This window comes from Mustela nivalis, assembly GCF_964662115.1.
Source record: "Mustela nivalis genome assembly, chromosome: 14".
NCBI classification, from domain to species: Eukaryota; Metazoa; Chordata; class Mammalia; order Carnivora; family Mustelidae; genus Mustela; species Mustela nivalis.
Window position 1 is genome coordinate 35,705,557 of NC_139033.1, and position 17,147 is coordinate 35,722,703.

Below are 17,147 nucleotides of genomic sequence, written 5' to 3' on the forward strand. Positions count from 1 at the left end.
GCAGATGGCCGGGCAGCTTCTTCAAACCGCCCCAGGCTGACACCTCCCCTCAACTCTGCCCCACGGGTTGGCCCCACTTATCAAGGGCTGATCCTCCTGGCATGCACTGGGAGGGAGGCAACAGGCAGAAGGCGGAGAAACACTAATTCACACCAGTGCCCAGTATTTTTTCCCCTTTTCGCATGACTGTGTTTCCAGGAGAAAGAAACACCAGTTTCTGGATTCCTTCATCATTACTAGAAGGAATCCAGCTCTTTGGACAGTGACTACGCAATCCTCGGGTATCACCGTGCTCCTGTCCCTCAGGGGCCCGATTCATACCCAGGAGGAGGTCAAGCGACAGCTGGGCACTGGCCTGGGACACTCGCTTGCAGGAGGTCATGGCTGTGTGTCTAAAACGGAAAGCTGCTCTGGGGGAAGGTGCAGCCTTGTGCCCCTGGCCCAACGGGCTCCCCTCGCGTGGAAGCTTCTCTCTCCCTCCACTGCTCATGGGAGCTCGTCGGTTCTCCTCACCCAAAGACAGCCACGCGGTCATCTGCCCGGTGTGCCCCGACACGATCCAGAGGAGACTCAGAACCCGGATGCCGTTGAGCACGGAGCACGTGCGTCCTGGTGTCTCCAATGTCCAGACGGCCGGCACGGTCTTCTGCCAAGAGAAGCATTTCAGAGCGTGCTCCATGGCTCCTGAAAGTCCTGGACGAGAACGCAGGTGTCACCAACCACCCTGAGAGCCAGGTCGGTCCACACGCTGCCCCACAAATAAGAGCTGAAACACACACACACACCGTGTCACACAGACACATCTTCGCTGGGACCCCGGGCTGCTCAGCCCAGTTCCCCGGGGTACCCTCCTGCTCTGTCTGCGCAGTTTCGGATGTGGTCTGTAACCCTGGACTTGCCCCAGCATGCCTGCTGGTGGCCGGTGCCCACACTGCCACGCACAGACTACGCTAACCGAGCTCAGGCCCCAGGAATGCCAGCACCTGACCCCTGTCCTGTTTTACAAAGTGTGGGGGGGGGGGGGACTTAGAGATCATTCAGGAACCACCGGCTCCATAAAGCCAGCGTTCCTCTCGGAATGGCATTCCTTCTGTCTTCCCAAGGAAGAACTGTTTGCAAACAACACCCCTGCCTGTCACGTGCAGGGGTGCAAACAGAGGGGCAGGCAGGACAGCCGCTAAGGAGCCCGGCCTTACAGTGAAATGCTCCTGGCTCCGAATCCACCTGTGCTTTCCTAGACGCTCTGTAACCTCTGGCGAGTCAGTTAACCCCTCTGTGCCTGTGTTTCCGCATCTAGGAAATGGGAATCAAAGTAGATCCCACAATCTTAGGGTTACCATGAAGGACAAACGAGGTGACATCACAGCCGCTCTGCTCACTGCGATAAGCCCGATCGCTTTCATCCCTTCCACTTCACTTACTCCTCTTAATTTCTAAAAAATTTCAATTGGACTCACGTAGATTAACGCCAGACAGCTGGAACTGGGAACCGGGACCCTCGAAGGAAAGCTCAAGCCACTCCGAGAGACTCGTGCTTTCTCCTGCATGTGGCTTGGGCTTAAACATTGCAGGCACAAGGCTGCAGAACTGAGACTTCCAGATGAGAGCTGGTGTAACAGGCGCTGGAAACCTAACGCAGCTTCTTCGATGGGAGAATGTAATTGCCCAACTTTTTGAGGTTCCAGCGGTAAATATGAGTTTTTCCCTCGGAGTCACTCTCCAGTGTCCCTGCCTGAAGGCACGGAGCTCACCAGCGCTTGGCACGGCACAGTCAGCCGTGTCCCACGCCCCGAGTCCCGGCTCCCCTAGGCTCCTGAGAAGCCACTGCCACGTGGAGAGAGGCGGCCACGGGCTCTACCCAGTATCACCCACCCTTCTGCCTCCCGGGACCTCTTCCCTCACTTTTAAACTGAGCAGGCATTTTGGCCGGGCTCCTGGGAGCACTTGAGCACGTTTGTCAAATATCCAGCCTGATGTCTACGTTGGCAAGCGAGGACTGAATACATTTTGCTACCATTTGATTTTCTTTCCATCTAAATTCTGCTTGCGGGTAAGCTTAACTAGTAGCAGCTTATACTAGTGTCTGAAAATAACTGGTCTGTGCGGAGGAGAACAGCCTCTCTGTACTCATTTGTAAATGGAAAGGAGAAGCCGAAGGGGCCTGGGGAGGATCGGGTGAAATGATGCATCCGCAGTTCTCATAGTTGGGGGGTGGGGGTACCCCAGTCCAGCAGCTTCAGCATGACCCGAGAACCTGTTAGAAAGGCACCGTCCCAGGTCCCAGACCTACTGACTCAGAATCTTTCCAGCCGTGCAACCTGGGCTGTGACAAGCCCTCCAGGTGCTTCCGAGGCGCACCAAGGTTGGAGAACCATGGCGGGGTATGACGATGTGTTGGAAAGCGTCGAGGCCCCTTTGGATTTTCTCAGTGATTATTACTGTGAGCTCACTTCAAGCATCTGACCACAGATTAAGAGCCCTGACTTCCAGGGGCTGAAACCCACGGCTATTTATTTCATGGAAGCTTCCTCGAACATGCTCTCATATTTTTCTCATCTAAGTAGGAAACGACAGGCTCATGGAACAGGAAACCGCTCTAAGCGAATGCCGTGATTATTTGGAGGATAAAGAACCAAGACTCTGAAATGCCCAATTTGGCTCTAAACTTCTAGAAGACACGGTAGTCTTATGTTGATTTGACTCGCTAGTGAGTGGAAAAATGGAGAAGGAAAAAGATGCTGAGCCTAGGGCTCTCTCCATCTCAATTTTCATTTCCAACCATTCAGGATATGATATTTTACTCTGATGGTATAAACACAAGATATATTGCTGCAGCAACAGAACATGGGACCCCCACCCCCACACACGTTCCTGAAGCCACACTTGAGTGTAGCTGCTGAAAAAGCGAACATAACCTTTGTATCCTGATCCCAGAGAGTCCTATTTTGGGCTAAAACCCTAAAGTTTCAGTGGCTGATTGCTGACTCCATACCAGCTGTGTCTGCCTAAAACCCTGTGATCTGGCCTTAAAATGCCAAGCTCCAAGGCTCAGCCTTCCACCTGCTGATAGGCAATGGTGAATGTGGGGGCTGTGGGCTCCCCCTCAGTGTGATAACTAGAAGCATGTGGCAGGTGCCGGGAACCAGGCTGGCCTCGACAAGGTCAGTGTTAGCAGAGGTCTTGGCCAGTTAAAGCTGCCCCCCTCCTTGCCCCCTTCTGGCTTAAAGGAAGAGAATGAGGAAAAGAGCAATGAATCAGGAGGATGGTTCACAGTATCTCATTTAATTCCCTCCACGAATTCCATTGTATGCCCCCATTTTACGCACGTGGAGACTGAGTTTCCTAGAGGTCAAACAACCTGACCAAGGGCAGAGCTCAAAACCAAGACAGGTTTGACCTGGGATTGCTAAGTAGGGGGTCTTTCTGCCACACCCAAGGAATTCTACGTGGCAGCTGGGGAGTCAAGTTCTTGAACCACTTTCCACGAGGAGACGCTGAGGGGCTCTGAGATTTGGGGGAGCCCATTATAACTGCCTTCAGTATCTGATATGGGGGAATAGAAACAAGAGACTAGGTTGAACGGCCAAACCAGGGCCTGAGAGTAGAAATTACAGAGCAGCAGGGACAGACTCCGTGTAGGAGCCCAACGGTGAATGCTTCCCACAATGAGGACGTCGGGTGCGGTGGGACCACCAGGCCAGCAGGCGCCTTCTAACTCGGGAAGGAGGGCGAGCGTTCTCGGCTCTTCTGCTACACCATCCGGACACATCAGACACAAAACTGTCTACACCATCAGACACAAAAATGCTCTGTGTTACTTTCCTAGTGTTGGGAGTCTGCACTGGGGTTACATTTGCTTTTGGTTTTGCCTGAAGATCCAAACAGGATTGGATAAAATCATCACTGCACCCTCCATAGTGAATGTACTCCCCGAAGCTACTCGATCACATTCTCATAATCTTTTGGGCCATTCACTGAAACTCTGTCTTATTTTTTAATCCCCTGAGCTGGAGGAAGGGAAAGGCCATTATATGCACCTGCAGGGGCTGTCAGGCACGAGTCCCTGCATTCTAAAAGTGTCGACAGGCATGCTCTTCTTGTTTCACGGTGTGTGTGTGTGTGTGGTCTTTGCCTTGCCACATGGGCAGGTAGAAATGAAGGAAATGCTCTTGGTTTTTACTGCAACACCACACAAGGTGACCAACCGCTTACCGCCGTCCAGCTCTCCCGTCCCGAAGCAGGTTATCTAGCTCCGGGGTCGGCTGCCCTCCACCAGCCTTTAACCATCTGTGCACTTACTCCCCTGGCTTCATCTGAATGTAAATCCTTTACCTTAGTGATGCCAGAAGGTTCTGTGAGTCATGTGCGTAGCTGCGACAGTGAACATAGACACTGGGATCGTGGATTTGTTCTCTAAAGGATTACCCAGAGCGACCCAAGCTCCGTTCTGACCTAGTCGCTGGGTAGCACGGAGACACACTGGACAATTGTACCCGAGGAAGAAAGCAGCATTTTCAGCGACCTCGCCTTAACACTCCGATAGCAAACAAAGACTGAATTGTAACGAGCAGAGACCCAGCCTCCACACTGGCATTCGGAAGCCCTGCGGCATTCACCAGATTCCAGCGCCAAAGGCTTTACTTTCCAGCTGTGACTCATCTAAGTCACCTCTCATGAGTGGTCTTGGGCTCTTAAAATGCCTACTTTTTCCTCTGCTCGGGGCTCCTGATAGTGAGAGATGGGCCGGGCAAGCTGTTCTGCTTCTTGGTTCATCCGTCTGCGTCTCTCTCAGAGGCAGACTCCTGTCGGTGGCCGGAGGTACAGGTGACGACCTGCCGTCGGACCCCCGCTCCCTGGCTGCCACGTAGATGGTCCCAGCCAGGGGCAAGGAGATGCCCAGTAAGGTGACGAACCTGCAGGGAGAAGACAAGTGTGACGAAGCCTCACCTCACACCAGGGCCACAGGAACATGAGAGAAAACAGCCCAGGGGAAAACAAACCACTCAAGCCCCCCACCAAAATACAGATAACAGCTTTAAGGGGTTGGAGTGGCGTTCTAGAATAAAAAATGAAAGAAATGGTGTGCCTGGGTGGCTCAGTAGGTTAAGCCTCTGCCTTTGGCTCAGGTCATGATCCCAGAGTCCTGGGATTGAGCCCCGCATCGGGCTCTCTGCTCAGCAGGGAGCCTGCTTCCCCCTCTCTCTCTGCCTGCTTCTCTGCCTACTTGTGATCTCTCTCTGTCAAATAAATAAATAAAATCTTTCAAAGAAATGATAAAGTCAAAGATGAACAGATTTAACTAAACTCCTTATTATAATTGTAAAAAAATATTCATAAACAAAAGCAACCGAAACACTGAGGGAGCTACTTGCATGTTTGTATTTTCACTTGCATTATGAGTTTCAAGATCAGTAAGAACCCAGCTCACACACACGCATAGAAACAGGAGTGAAACATAGGAATGCAGATAAACTTGGGGGGAAACTCCTTGTTACCAATTTTTAAAAATGTTCATTAAACCAGTTTATTTAATCTATCAAATTGGCACTGGTTTTTATAAGGGTAGCCTTTGATGCGGGTGACGGGGTGGTGGTGTAGACATGGACGTCTCCCAGCAGGGTGGTCATTTAAGTGAGGTTTTTGGGAAAGCTTCTTACCAACCATTCCAGCCACGGGCCAGCAATTCTATTAGAGGACAATGCATGATGCAAACCAAGAGTTAGAAGCAGGATTGTTGAGGTGTTCGTGGGAGAAGCCATGCCTCAGATAAAAGAAACTAGTTTTCAGAACTCACACCCTAAGAACAGGACTATTTGGAGACAGGACACATTTCTCAGTGACTCTGGGACTCAATCACTTGTGGGTGTGGCCAGCCTTCCTCTCGAACACGTCCGAAGTTTCTTGCTAAAGGTACATAGTGATCTCCCGTGGAGCCCTGGCCGGACATCCCTCGGGAATGAAAATTAAATGACAATGCATCATTGGAGAGTGGAAGATGATAACATAGCCCTAACATACACATCCCAGCCAGGTACCTAGGATGCCCATACTCACAGACACACGGCGACAAAGGTGTCGAAGGGGAACTTTCCAGAAGCGCATCTAGCCACAGCCACGCCAGACGAGGAGGAAGAATTTGTTGTAAAGAGAGAGAGAGAAGGGGCCAGAAATGAAGTATTTCTGTATCTTAAAATATCTACCAAGGGGGGAAAAAAAGAGATTGTATTAGTAATACTTTATTTTGCAATACATCTACTTTTCCAAGAGTTTTCATATTTATTACTTCAAAACAAAACTTTGACATTAAAAAGAGCAGCTGGCTTTTCATATATCTGATGGGGGAAAGGGGAAAATAAGGCACGAAGTTGCTGAGAGTCACAGAAGGGGGAACTCAGCCCAGTGCAGTGTGGACCGCCTTCTCCAGGACCCGTGGTCCGCCCAGACTCCCGCATCCTTTCCCAGCACAGCACTGGGAAGGACAATCATAAAAGGCGCCATCGCCAGCTCAGATCTGTTGGAAACAGGTTCCCATGAGAGAGATAAATGCAATGTGAGATGAAAAAATACGACGGAAGCCCACAGGCCGGGGAAAGTTGCGGTCTACAGTGGAAACTCAGAAACACCAACTCAGGGCCCAGCTCATGGTCACTGTCAGTAGTTAGTAGGGATATTAGTGGTAAGACAAGGGCCGTGGTCTTGAACTTTCACGGGCCCCAGAAATTACCGGGAGGGTTGCTCCATGGACGGCTCCCTCCCTCCCTTCCCTGCAGTCTGATGCAGTAGGTCAGGCGTGGGACCTGAGAGTTTCCATTTCTAAAAAGAAACCAGGAGCTCGTACCACTGATCAGGGCACATGCGCTGAGCGCCACAGGACGAGGGAGCTTCCAAAAGTCCAGCAAAGGTTGGGAACTCAGTATGTTTTCATTCAATAGCAATGGCAATGAGGAATACCAAAAAAATACAGTCTTCAGAGCGCATTTAGGTATGAGACATGTTTCGGTCATTATCTTCAATTCACCAAAAACCTACAACGAACTACTATTTACCTTAATTTACAAACAAGGAAAACTCTCCTTAGAGAAGCTCATGCACTTAAGCATAGCAGCTAGGAACACAGGTCCTGCAGTTCGAGGGCCTGGATCTATCCTTTATAATACGACCATGGACAAGTTACTTCCTTGCCCCATGCCTCAGTTTCCCCTCGGTAAAATGGAGCTAACAGTTCCTTATAGGGTTGTTGTGAGAACCAAATGTAGCAATGGCTATAAAGGACTTAGCAAGTGCTTGGTACAGTCAGAGCTCAGTAAACATCAGCTGTCTCTATTATTGCCGCCAGGAGCGGGGACAGAATCCGCTCAGATCTGTGTGAACCTGTGAGTGTGGACTTTTTATTCCCTCACTCTACCTTAGTTCACCACAATGCATGGCCTAGACTTGCATTCAGGAGGCTTGGGTTGGAGCCTGCTTGCTGTGTGACCCTGGGAAAGTTACTTCCCCTCTCTGGGTCTCATTTCCTCCTCTGGCTAATGAGGAAGTGTGAGTTGGACATGACATCTTCTAACGTTCCTTCTGTCTCCAATACCCATTGTTCCCATGAGTGTGAAGGTTTCTGAAATGTCCCAATAGATCACTGGGATCTACTGTAAGATTAACAATATGTGTTAATTGTGACTCTTAATCGTAACCTATTAAGGGTGGAACTAGGAAGGAGGAGGTGTCCACGTGTCCTCAGCACAGTCGAGGGTGACCATTAAGTAGGTCCCCAAAGGGGACACGGCAGCAGTTTCCTCATTATCCAATTCCATTTGCTCTGAGTCAATGCCCCCCTCCCCAGGCTACTGCCTGGTCCCACATGAATTTACCAAACAAACCTTCCACTCAAACAGAAGCGTACTGACCAGCTGCCATGTCTGTCCTCACTGGCTTCTGTTTGATCCATAAACCACTGTGGAGCCTCTGGTCCATGTGAACCAGGCCCTCCAGCCTGATGACCCCAGATGCCCTGAGAAAGTCAGCCTCCCAGAACTACAAGGCAAAGCCCAGCTCCATCCCTGAGGGGACTGTCAGTCGCCCTCGGAGACCACAGCAGCCAGAACCTTCCTTTGTTGCCTTAACTGCACAGCACAGACAGGAGGCCACAAGGAAATCCAAATCAAGATGTCAAAAAGCTTCATAGTTTACCTACACTCTTAAAAACCTTTTTTAAACAATGTAACTTAGAGGGGCACCTGGGTGGCTCAGTCGTTTAAGCATCTGCCTTCGGCTCAGGTCATGATTCCAGGGTCCTGGGATCGAGCCCCGTATCGGGCTCCCTGCTCAGCGGGAAGCCTGCTTCTCCCTCTCCCACTCCCGCTGCTTGTGTTCCCTCTCTCTCTCTCTCTCTCTCTCTGTCAAATAAATAAATAAAAATCTTTTTTTAAAAATGTGACTTAGGGCCCTGATTGTAACAAGCAGTACAAGACAACAGAATTAGGAACAGAATGATAAAGTGTACATCTGAGCTTCCCCATGAAACCTTTCATCTTCCATTGTGTTTTTAAAAGTACGCTTTTCCTTAGGTCTGACTCTTCCTGTCTCAAGAAGCACAGGCTTAATGGCAGCCGGAAAAGGTTCCTAGAATCTCAAATGATCATCTTCCTGCATCTGAGTCCTAGGGGAACTGCCTCACAGGCCCCAAAGCTGATTAAAGCAAGTTCTGACTCACTTCACCTCCACTGCCCCAGGGGAATCCCGGCAGCGGTTCCCCCGGATGAAGTCTGAAGCATTGAACAACAGTGCCCAGACCCTGAAGGACGGAGGAGGGTTAACACTGCCTCGTGACCCCAGACACTCCAGGCTACTGGATGCTTGCACTTGTCAACCATGGGATCGCTCAGGCTTAGCCAAGAAGCCAAAACAATGTGTGCGCGCACGTGTGTGTGTGCGCGCACACACATCAACTTTGTCCTGCAGACACACAGGCCCATCCCTTCCACTCCCTCAGGGATAAGAGCACATGGTGGGGGCTTCTGACGGATGGCCCCTCCGGCCCCCGGCCCACCACTTTTCTCTTCCCTCCTTCTCCCTGCTCCTATACCAAGTGCCTTACCTGCAGATTGTGGACAACAGAAGCCCCACCTTCCTGACCCTCCCCCACAGTTCTCCCTCAGAGGGGAGTGGGCAGCCAGCTGGGCGGGGAATTCTGGGGTTCCAGATACTCGGAGTGTGACTGGAAGAGAAGCGGAAGGTGGTCACGTCCCCTTGACCCCACAGACATCTCATCGGGGAGGACATGGCCAGAAGAAGGCAGGAAGCGTGGTCCCTAAAGTGAGGGGCCTAGGTCTGAGGGCTGCACGGCAGACACCACTCCCCCAGCTGTCACAGTACCCAGCCCAGCCAGTGTCCTTGTGTGCGAGGAAGTTGGGACACACACACGTGAGCACACGCCCAGGGAGCAAGCCCAGGAGAGACCGGATTCGATGTCCTCCGTCCTAGCAGCACCGAGGAGAAGCCCCAACACCCGAAGCCAAATCCTACCCTAGTAAACAAAGCCAACTGGCAGCCTGCGCACATTCAGCCCAAGCGAAGTGTCTGCACGGCCGGACTCTAGTTCTACATAGGAGAGCTCTGGATGATCTGTTTCCCACCAATATCTGGCCACACGCCATCAGCGGCGCCTTTGCTAACCCAGGTCAGGCAGCTCAAGCCCACGCGGCTCCTTTCAGCCCCTCTAGTGCGGTCCTTCCCTCCGACCCCACGGCTTCCCCCAGCTCCTCTGCGCGGCCGCCTGTCCCCAGCTCTCCACGTGTGCGCCCATGGGTGCTTCCTGACCCCTTTCACTCTGGGCACATGTGCTTTTCCTGCTGTCTAAATTGGAGGGCCCCGCACATGAGGGACTCCTGCTGCCTCCGATTCTGCCCCCCTTGGCACGCACACGGGACCTCGCACAGAGGCCAGAGGCATAGGCGCTCAAGACATGGTTCCTGAATTAACCTGAGAACAGAATATGGTATTCTGTGAAATGTTTTGGATTCCTTTTTTTTTTTTTTTTTTTTTAAGATTTTATTTGTTTATTTGACAGACAGAGATCACAAGTAGACAGAGAGGCAGGCGGCGGCTGGGGAAGCAGGCTCCCTGCTGAGCAGAGAGCCCAATGTGGGGCTCAATCCCAGGACGTTGAGATCATGACCTGAGCCGAAGGCAGAGGCTTAACCCACTGAGCCACCCAGGCGCCCTGGATTCCTTTTGAGTCCTTTTGAGACCCTTCTGTGGGCCTTTCAGGGAAGCATTATTAAAATAGCTCCATTTTAGGGGGACCTGGCTGGCTCAGTCAGTTAAGCCGCTGCCTTCAGCTCAGGTCATGATCCCAGAGTCCTGGGATGGAGTCCTGCATTGGGTTCCTTGCTCAACAGGAAGTCTGCTTCCTCCCTCTGGCCCTCCCCCTGCTCACGCTCTCTCTCTCTCTCTGTCTCTCAAATAAGTAAATAAAATAAAATAGCTCCATTTTCTCAGTGCTCTGGGAAGCCCTGCGAGACGGGGTGGGGGCAGAGGTCGCCCCTCGAGGTGCCAGCACCGTTGTTCTGTGTGGCCTCATAATCTTGATTACACTAGGCTGGGCGAGATGAAGTCAGCCTACCAGCACAGGAACGGGGACACATATCAGGGTTGGCGACACATCGATGGCAGCCTGGTCTCACTGCTTTGGGCCACTGCCCACAGAGACACGGTGGCCGCCATAACATGTTATAAAATTTCCGTGAGGACAGGAGATGGACTGAGTGTGAGTCCCTAAGAATGGAAATACGTAGCCCTTCAGAGATGAGTCTGGATAAAATTCGCTAACTCAGCGTCCGTGGACCCTTACCCCAGTCCCTTCTTGTCCATCTTCTGCGCTGTCCCTGTGACCAGACCCAACTGCTCTCCAGTTAACTCCACGCAGATTTGCCTGACGTCTCTCTCTCAAGCGCATTCTAAGGGTAGGGCCCCAGCGTTGGTGGCTGTGAGTCACCGTGTTCCCGATTCCCTGTGGCCTTTAAGGGACGTCCGATATCTAGGCAAACTGGGAACCAGGCATGAGGTCGTGTTCTGGGTTGAACACAGCCCTGCTTGAATTGTGTCTCTCCCTCCCCCACCCCCAAAAGGTCCAAGCCCTAACCATCCCCCGCCCACCCCGGGGCTGTGACAGCGACCTTATGGGAAATAGGGTCTTTGCAGATGTAATCAACTCAAGAGAGGACCTACTAGGTTAAGATAAAAGTGGGCCATAAATCCTGTGTCTTTACATACACAGGGAAAATTCGTTAACAGAGAGACACACACGGGGGGGAAGGCCGTGGGACCACAGAGGTAAGGACGGGAGGGGTGGGCCCCCTTGTCTGCGGCTCTTGTCCCAGGAGCCAAACGGAACACTGCGAGCGAGGCTGACACACGGCGACGTGAGCTGTCAGGGAACGAGCCGGTAACTGCCTTCGTGATCATCACACCCAAATTTGACCTAGATTCGTGTGCACTAAAGCTTCAGGAGGTGACTGTCAGCCCCCTTGACCCTCTCAAGTGATGGCAAAGAGACCTCAGAAACAAGAAGAACCAGAAAACGGGTTCAGCAGAGGCACGAAGGCAATATTTTGGAACAATCAGATATGATATGATAGAAATATAATGTATTTTTTTAAAGACTTTTTTTTTTTTTTTTTTTAATTTTAGAGATGGAGAGCAAGAGAGAGAGTGAGCAGCGGGGCGGAGCAGAGAGAGGAGAAACAGGAGCAGGGAGCCCGACACAGGGCTCGGTGTGGGGCTCGGTGTGGGGCTCTATCCCAGGACCCTGGGATCATGCCTTGAGCAGAAGGCAGATGCTTAACCAATCGAGCCACCCAGGTGCCCCAGAAATATCATGCATTAAGATGACCCAGGGTCTTTCATGTGTCTGTGTGGAAATCAGAAAACCTTGATTTTCACAACCAAACAAATGACACCTTGTGACTCACACGTATTTGGAGAACAACTTGCAAGCACGTGTCCCCCTTTTGCTTCCCATATAGAATCCCCTCTAGCCACGGGTCCTTAGAAGAACCTGAAATACTGTCCCCTGGGCCACGGTCCTCGGGAAGATGACGAATGAAGTGTTTATTAACCTGCTTGGAGGTTGGTTTCATTTCGGCCCACATTCCCAACACCCCCATGTGACACATTTTCATTCTGAAGAACTCACGTGAGGTCAGGTGACTGAAATGTTATAAAAGCCTATGGCAACCGCATAGGGAAGGGTTTTTTGCCTGTGTTTTGCCTTCCGCCCTGCCCAGAATCGTCTTCCCTCTCTCTGCAATCTTGGGCTCATTTCTTCTCGGCCTGTCTGTGACAGTCCCCACCTGTGAACTCCCTGCTCTGTTCTGGGGAAGCGAGGCCTGCACAGACGACGCCACCAAAAACTTTAGGGAACAGAAGCTCCTACATCCACCCCTGTCAGCTCTGCTCACCCCAGGCAGGGCCCTTCCTCTTCCCAGGTCCTCAAAGACAATCCTCAAGATATCTTTCGTATTGATAATAACATCTCACCTTCCTCTTTATTCTAATGTCAACTCTGGCTAATCAGCTTAGCATTAGCCAGGAAAACTAGGCTAATTGATAAATCTCTTAAATAATAATGAACATTAACTCAGGCTTAGCGAGCCATTTATGCACTTGAAATGCTAATCTAGTAACAAGCCGGCACATTCATCTTCGTTGCTAGGATATGGATGGCCTCGCCAACCCGAACTAGAATTGAAATTTAATTCATAACATTCAGTTTTCTTTTTAACGGCATGTACAATATTTGCCTAGAGAGGCAGATACTGGGCCTGAATCTGTAGGGATCATCATAAATTCAGAGGACGGTGTCAGGTTATTGAAAACGAACCGCCCTATCAACACTTAAAAGAAGATGTGTACTATGTGCGTGATATTGTGATATAAAAAGAAATCTATACTTGGTCTTCAGCCCAGGTTCCTGGTACGGAGCTCGTAGAGCCCTTGGAATTTCCTGGGTGACAGGGGTAGGAGGAGGGGTGAGCTCTCATTCATAATAAGCTCCTTTCAACCAGACTCGAGTTGATGCTAACAAGTTGACTCCAGGAGGAAGGGGCTGGTTGAGGGAGGAACCAACCCTATGATTAGAGGCTTGGAGCTTCCAGCCCCATCCCCCACCTCCGGGAGGGACAGAGATCGAGTCAATCACCAAGGGGCGGGGACTTAATCCATTGTGTGTCTACACAATGGAACCTCCATGAAAACCCTACACAAAGGGGTTCTGAGAGCTTCTGGGTTGGTGAACACAGGGAAATGCTGAAATGGAGGGTCACCCTGAGCTAGGGGGTGGGGGGAAGCGCTGAGTCCCTTTCCTACAGCTTGCCACGTGTGTCTCTTGTATTTGGCTCTTCCTTCATAAGAAGGCAGTAACAGCAAAGTGTTTCTCTGCGTTCTGTGAGCCATGAGAGCGAATTATCAAAGCTGAGGAAGATACGATGGGAATCCCTGATTTGTAGCCAGGTCAGACAGAAGGATGGGTAACCTTGGGACTCACTATATGGGATTGGTGTCTTTCTTGGGGGATGGGCTTGTGGGAATGAGCCCTTAACCTGTGGAGTCAACACTCTCTTCAGGATTGTGTGATGTGAGGGGGGAAACCCACACATTCGGTGTCGGAAGTGTTCTGGGAGTAGAAAATAGTGTCTTCCTTTTAAAGTGTCGTGCTAGTTCTTAGTTGGAGGGCCAGCATAAATACAAAAGACGCTAGCAGTAACACTTCTGGGCTTTAAAACTCTTTCTTGAATATTCTGAAAGAGAGAGACGAAGCCAAACCAGTTTCCACGTGAACTAGAGTGTGTTCATTCTGTGAGGCGATGGTCAGCAGAGCCTGAAAGGCCACAGAGGGCTGGAAGCGCACTGGTCTTCGTGGCCCGGCCCTCTCCGTGTGGAGGACATGACGGAAATGTGGGGGGATTAAGTGACTTGCCCAGGATCACGCAGCGGGGAGGTGACAACCAGGACCGAACACGGGACTCCTGGCACTAATCTAGGACAACACATCAGCTGCCCACAGTCCCAGTTCAGAATGGCCTTCCGGATTTGTGACAGATTCCCACACACGGGCCCCAGCCCAGCACACGCACGGTACGGAAACCGGACACGGCCCACCGCCTCTCTTTAGGCCTAATCGGGCCACTGAGGGTGACGGAAAATTGTTTCCATTTCAACTTCGACTGTGGAAAGACTCGGCCCTAATCTTCTCTTTATTCTCTCTCCTCCTTCCTACCTGCTCCCTTCCTCTCCCACCGCCTCCATTCCCAAATCCCCCAAATGCCAATATTCTCTGTGTAGTGGACTTATCAGGAGGAAAGGTTGGTTCATTCCCGAAGGAATGACCTTTCTTGACTCCAAGGAGACAGTAGTTTCCCTGGGTATATCCCGGACCTACCCAACTGAGACATCACGGTCACATCCTCTTCCGCGCAAGAATCAGGGACACACACGCCTACCCTGTATTCGGCTCCGTCCTGAAAAACACAACGCCACAACGTTCTTTCATTTCGTGTTCTCAGCATCCATGCGCCCTCATTTCTAAGGCCGTACTGTGTGCTGCCCGAGAATTAGATTAGGACAGGGGAGAGAAAGGTATTGGTAGATGTCTTTGGAGATGGCTGTCCCGTTACAGAGCGGTTTGAGTTAAATCTACCTAAGATCAGATGCACTCGTCTTCACATCAAAGCCGCGACAATGTGGGCTCTGTCCCGGTTCTCCTGTCCCCCACCGTACGGGTCATGCTAAGATTTGATGGTCCTATAATTTTCAACAGAATTGCCAAGTGGCGATTTCTTTGTGACAGGACATAACATCTCAAGTAAAGATTTTATTCATCAGTCAAGCCCGTGATTAGAATGCCTGTCCCAATAAAGAAAAGATAAATCATAAAAATTTTCAGAACGCTACTTCTAAACATGGAACTTACATGATTGTGCAGGCCTGACCTTTTGCTCTGATATCAAAACCATTTACCCGGTCAAAAAAAAAAGATATGACATTTGTACACATGGACTAAACCCTCAAACAATTATCCTAACCCTCAGTGGGGCGAGAGGAACGGGGCGATAATTTCTCTATCTCCAATGGTTAACCATTGCAAGTCCGTTTTATAGCATGAATCTTAGAGAGCTTGGATTTCTTCTTGCTATTTTATATGCCGGTTTCTAGCCAACCTATTATTTTTCTATTAGTGTGATGTGATGTCATTAAGTCTATTTTTGTATTGAACAGAAGGCTGCGCTGCTCCTGGTTTTATTTTCCAGCAGTAAAAGAACTAATGTGCTTTGACTGTAAAGAGCCCCGTGACCTCAGGCAGATGCAGTGATGCTCAAAGTGCAGGCCCACGGGCTAAGATAGCCCCCAATTTCTCTCTCTGAGCTCTGTTTCTGGGACTGGATGATAGGCGATGGGAAGTCCACCCTCCTGTTGGTATTCCAAAATCAGATGGTGAGTCAGGAGTTAATGGCCAGAAACACTGGCTGGGACTTGACCTTGGATTCCACACGAAGGTTGTCCAGAAGGCTTGCCCCCTACAATGGGGCAGGGGGAATGTCTGAAGTCTTAGGCCATTTGTGGACAGTGGCCCCCTGTAACATCCCACACTTAGAACATGCAAGTGCAGCTGTTTGCAATTTAGCTTTAACATTTTGTCAAACATCTTAAGAGTTTCAGGGTTGTTTTGTTTTGTTTTTTATTAAGGGAAGCAATCAATGGAGTTGTGCAGGGTTTCCTATCACCAAGTTCAGCCGTGCCCCGAGAGCCGGAGTGCAGATCCCTGCCTTGCTCACCTGCAGGATGTGAATCTTGCAGTAGTGGCCTTGGAAACTGCCGGAGGGAGCGTGGGTGGAGAGGCACTCGCTGTAAGATCCCAGCCTGTCCACGTTCCCGTTCAGAACGTTGCTCCCAAGCTTCCCGGCGGAGTCGTACACTGAATTTCAAAGCAAAACAAGCAGGCAAGGTTAGCTTCCTTGTAGTACTTTCAAATGAATTTCTAGGCACTCAGTTCCACCTCCTAAAGCAATCAGTCTGAGAGACAAATGATTCAGATGCCACTCTGGGAGTCTGCATCTTGTACCCGCGGTCCCTGCCCTCCCTGAGGGAGAGCAAGGCTGTATGTTCTCAAGTTGGCCGCATGGTCTGTCGCTGGAAAAACAAAACGACAACAACAACAAAAAAACTAGGCATTTGAATACTTTTAAATATACATGCTTTGAGGGAGTAAGCAGAGGTAACAAAAAACTGGTAACTTTTCTTTCTCCCCCATACAGCCAGGAGAAAATACTCAGCCTTTAAAATTTTTTATCCAGTTTTGTGGGACTTTATTATAGAGAGTTAAATTTTTTTTTCCCCTCCCTCAGGAGCAGAACCGAGCAGCCACCAGGCTCCACGGTTAATGGCGCTCTTTACCCTGGTCAGCAAAGCTTTTTCTGTTTGTTTGTGTTCCAATGTGTCATGTCCTTCACTTAACATAATTCCCTTGCTTTCATTTTTTAAAAGATTTTATTTATTTATTTGACAGAGAGTGGGTACAAGCAGGGGGAGTGGCAGGCAGAGGGAGAGGGAGAAGCAGACTCCCCACAGAGCAGGGAGCCCGATGTGGGACTCGATCCCAGAACCCTGGGATCACGACGTGGCAGACGCTTACTGGACTGAGCCACGCAGGTGCCCCTTCTTTCATTTTTCTTCATCTCTCCCTTCCTCGCTCGCGTCCCCGTTATGCCAGCCCCTACATTTGACATCTGTCCTCTCATCCATAGGTGTTCTTGTTTTCGGTAAGTGTATTTATAATCTATATAAATGATTTTGTGCTTCAGATCTCCTGTCTCTACACATGTCCCTCAGTGCTATGTTTGTGATGCTATTCAAGTTATATTTATGGTGTCATTATGCTCAGACCTTCTAACGACCCGTAATAATGCATCAGAATCATAGCCTTAGCTGTTCCCTGGGTGGTAGACACAGAGATGGCCTCCAACCCACAGGAACCCCCCGGGTGTCCCCATACGGACCTATGTGAGGCTTTAGCTCAGATATGCGTACCATATACACGACCGTCAGTGGGACTGCGGCGTCAGAGAGTAGACAAATACTGGTAAGTCCCATCAGACTGT

At 50.4% G+C, this 17,147-nt stretch overlaps 1 protein-coding gene across 1 annotated transcript in view; it reads right to left on the bottom strand.

Moving 5' to 3' along the window:
* LOC309848022 (O-acyltransferase like protein-like) overlaps nucleotides 1-17,147 on the bottom strand; it is a gene marked incomplete at its 5' end in the record, with an annotated part of 61,418 nt that overhangs the window by 29,148 nt on the left and 15,123 nt on the right. Inside the window, 5 exons of the mRNA XM_082698983.1 lie at nucleotides 514-693; nucleotides 4,705-4,913; nucleotides 6,055-6,196; nucleotides 14,432-14,510; nucleotides 15,825-15,964. Of these exons, the coding sequence (XP_082555109.1) occupies nucleotides 514-693; nucleotides 4,705-4,913; nucleotides 6,055-6,196; nucleotides 14,432-14,510; nucleotides 15,825-15,964 (750 nt within the window). The remainder of the gene's footprint in view (nucleotides 1-513; nucleotides 694-4,704; nucleotides 4,914-6,054; nucleotides 6,197-14,431; nucleotides 14,511-15,824; nucleotides 15,965-17,147) is intronic.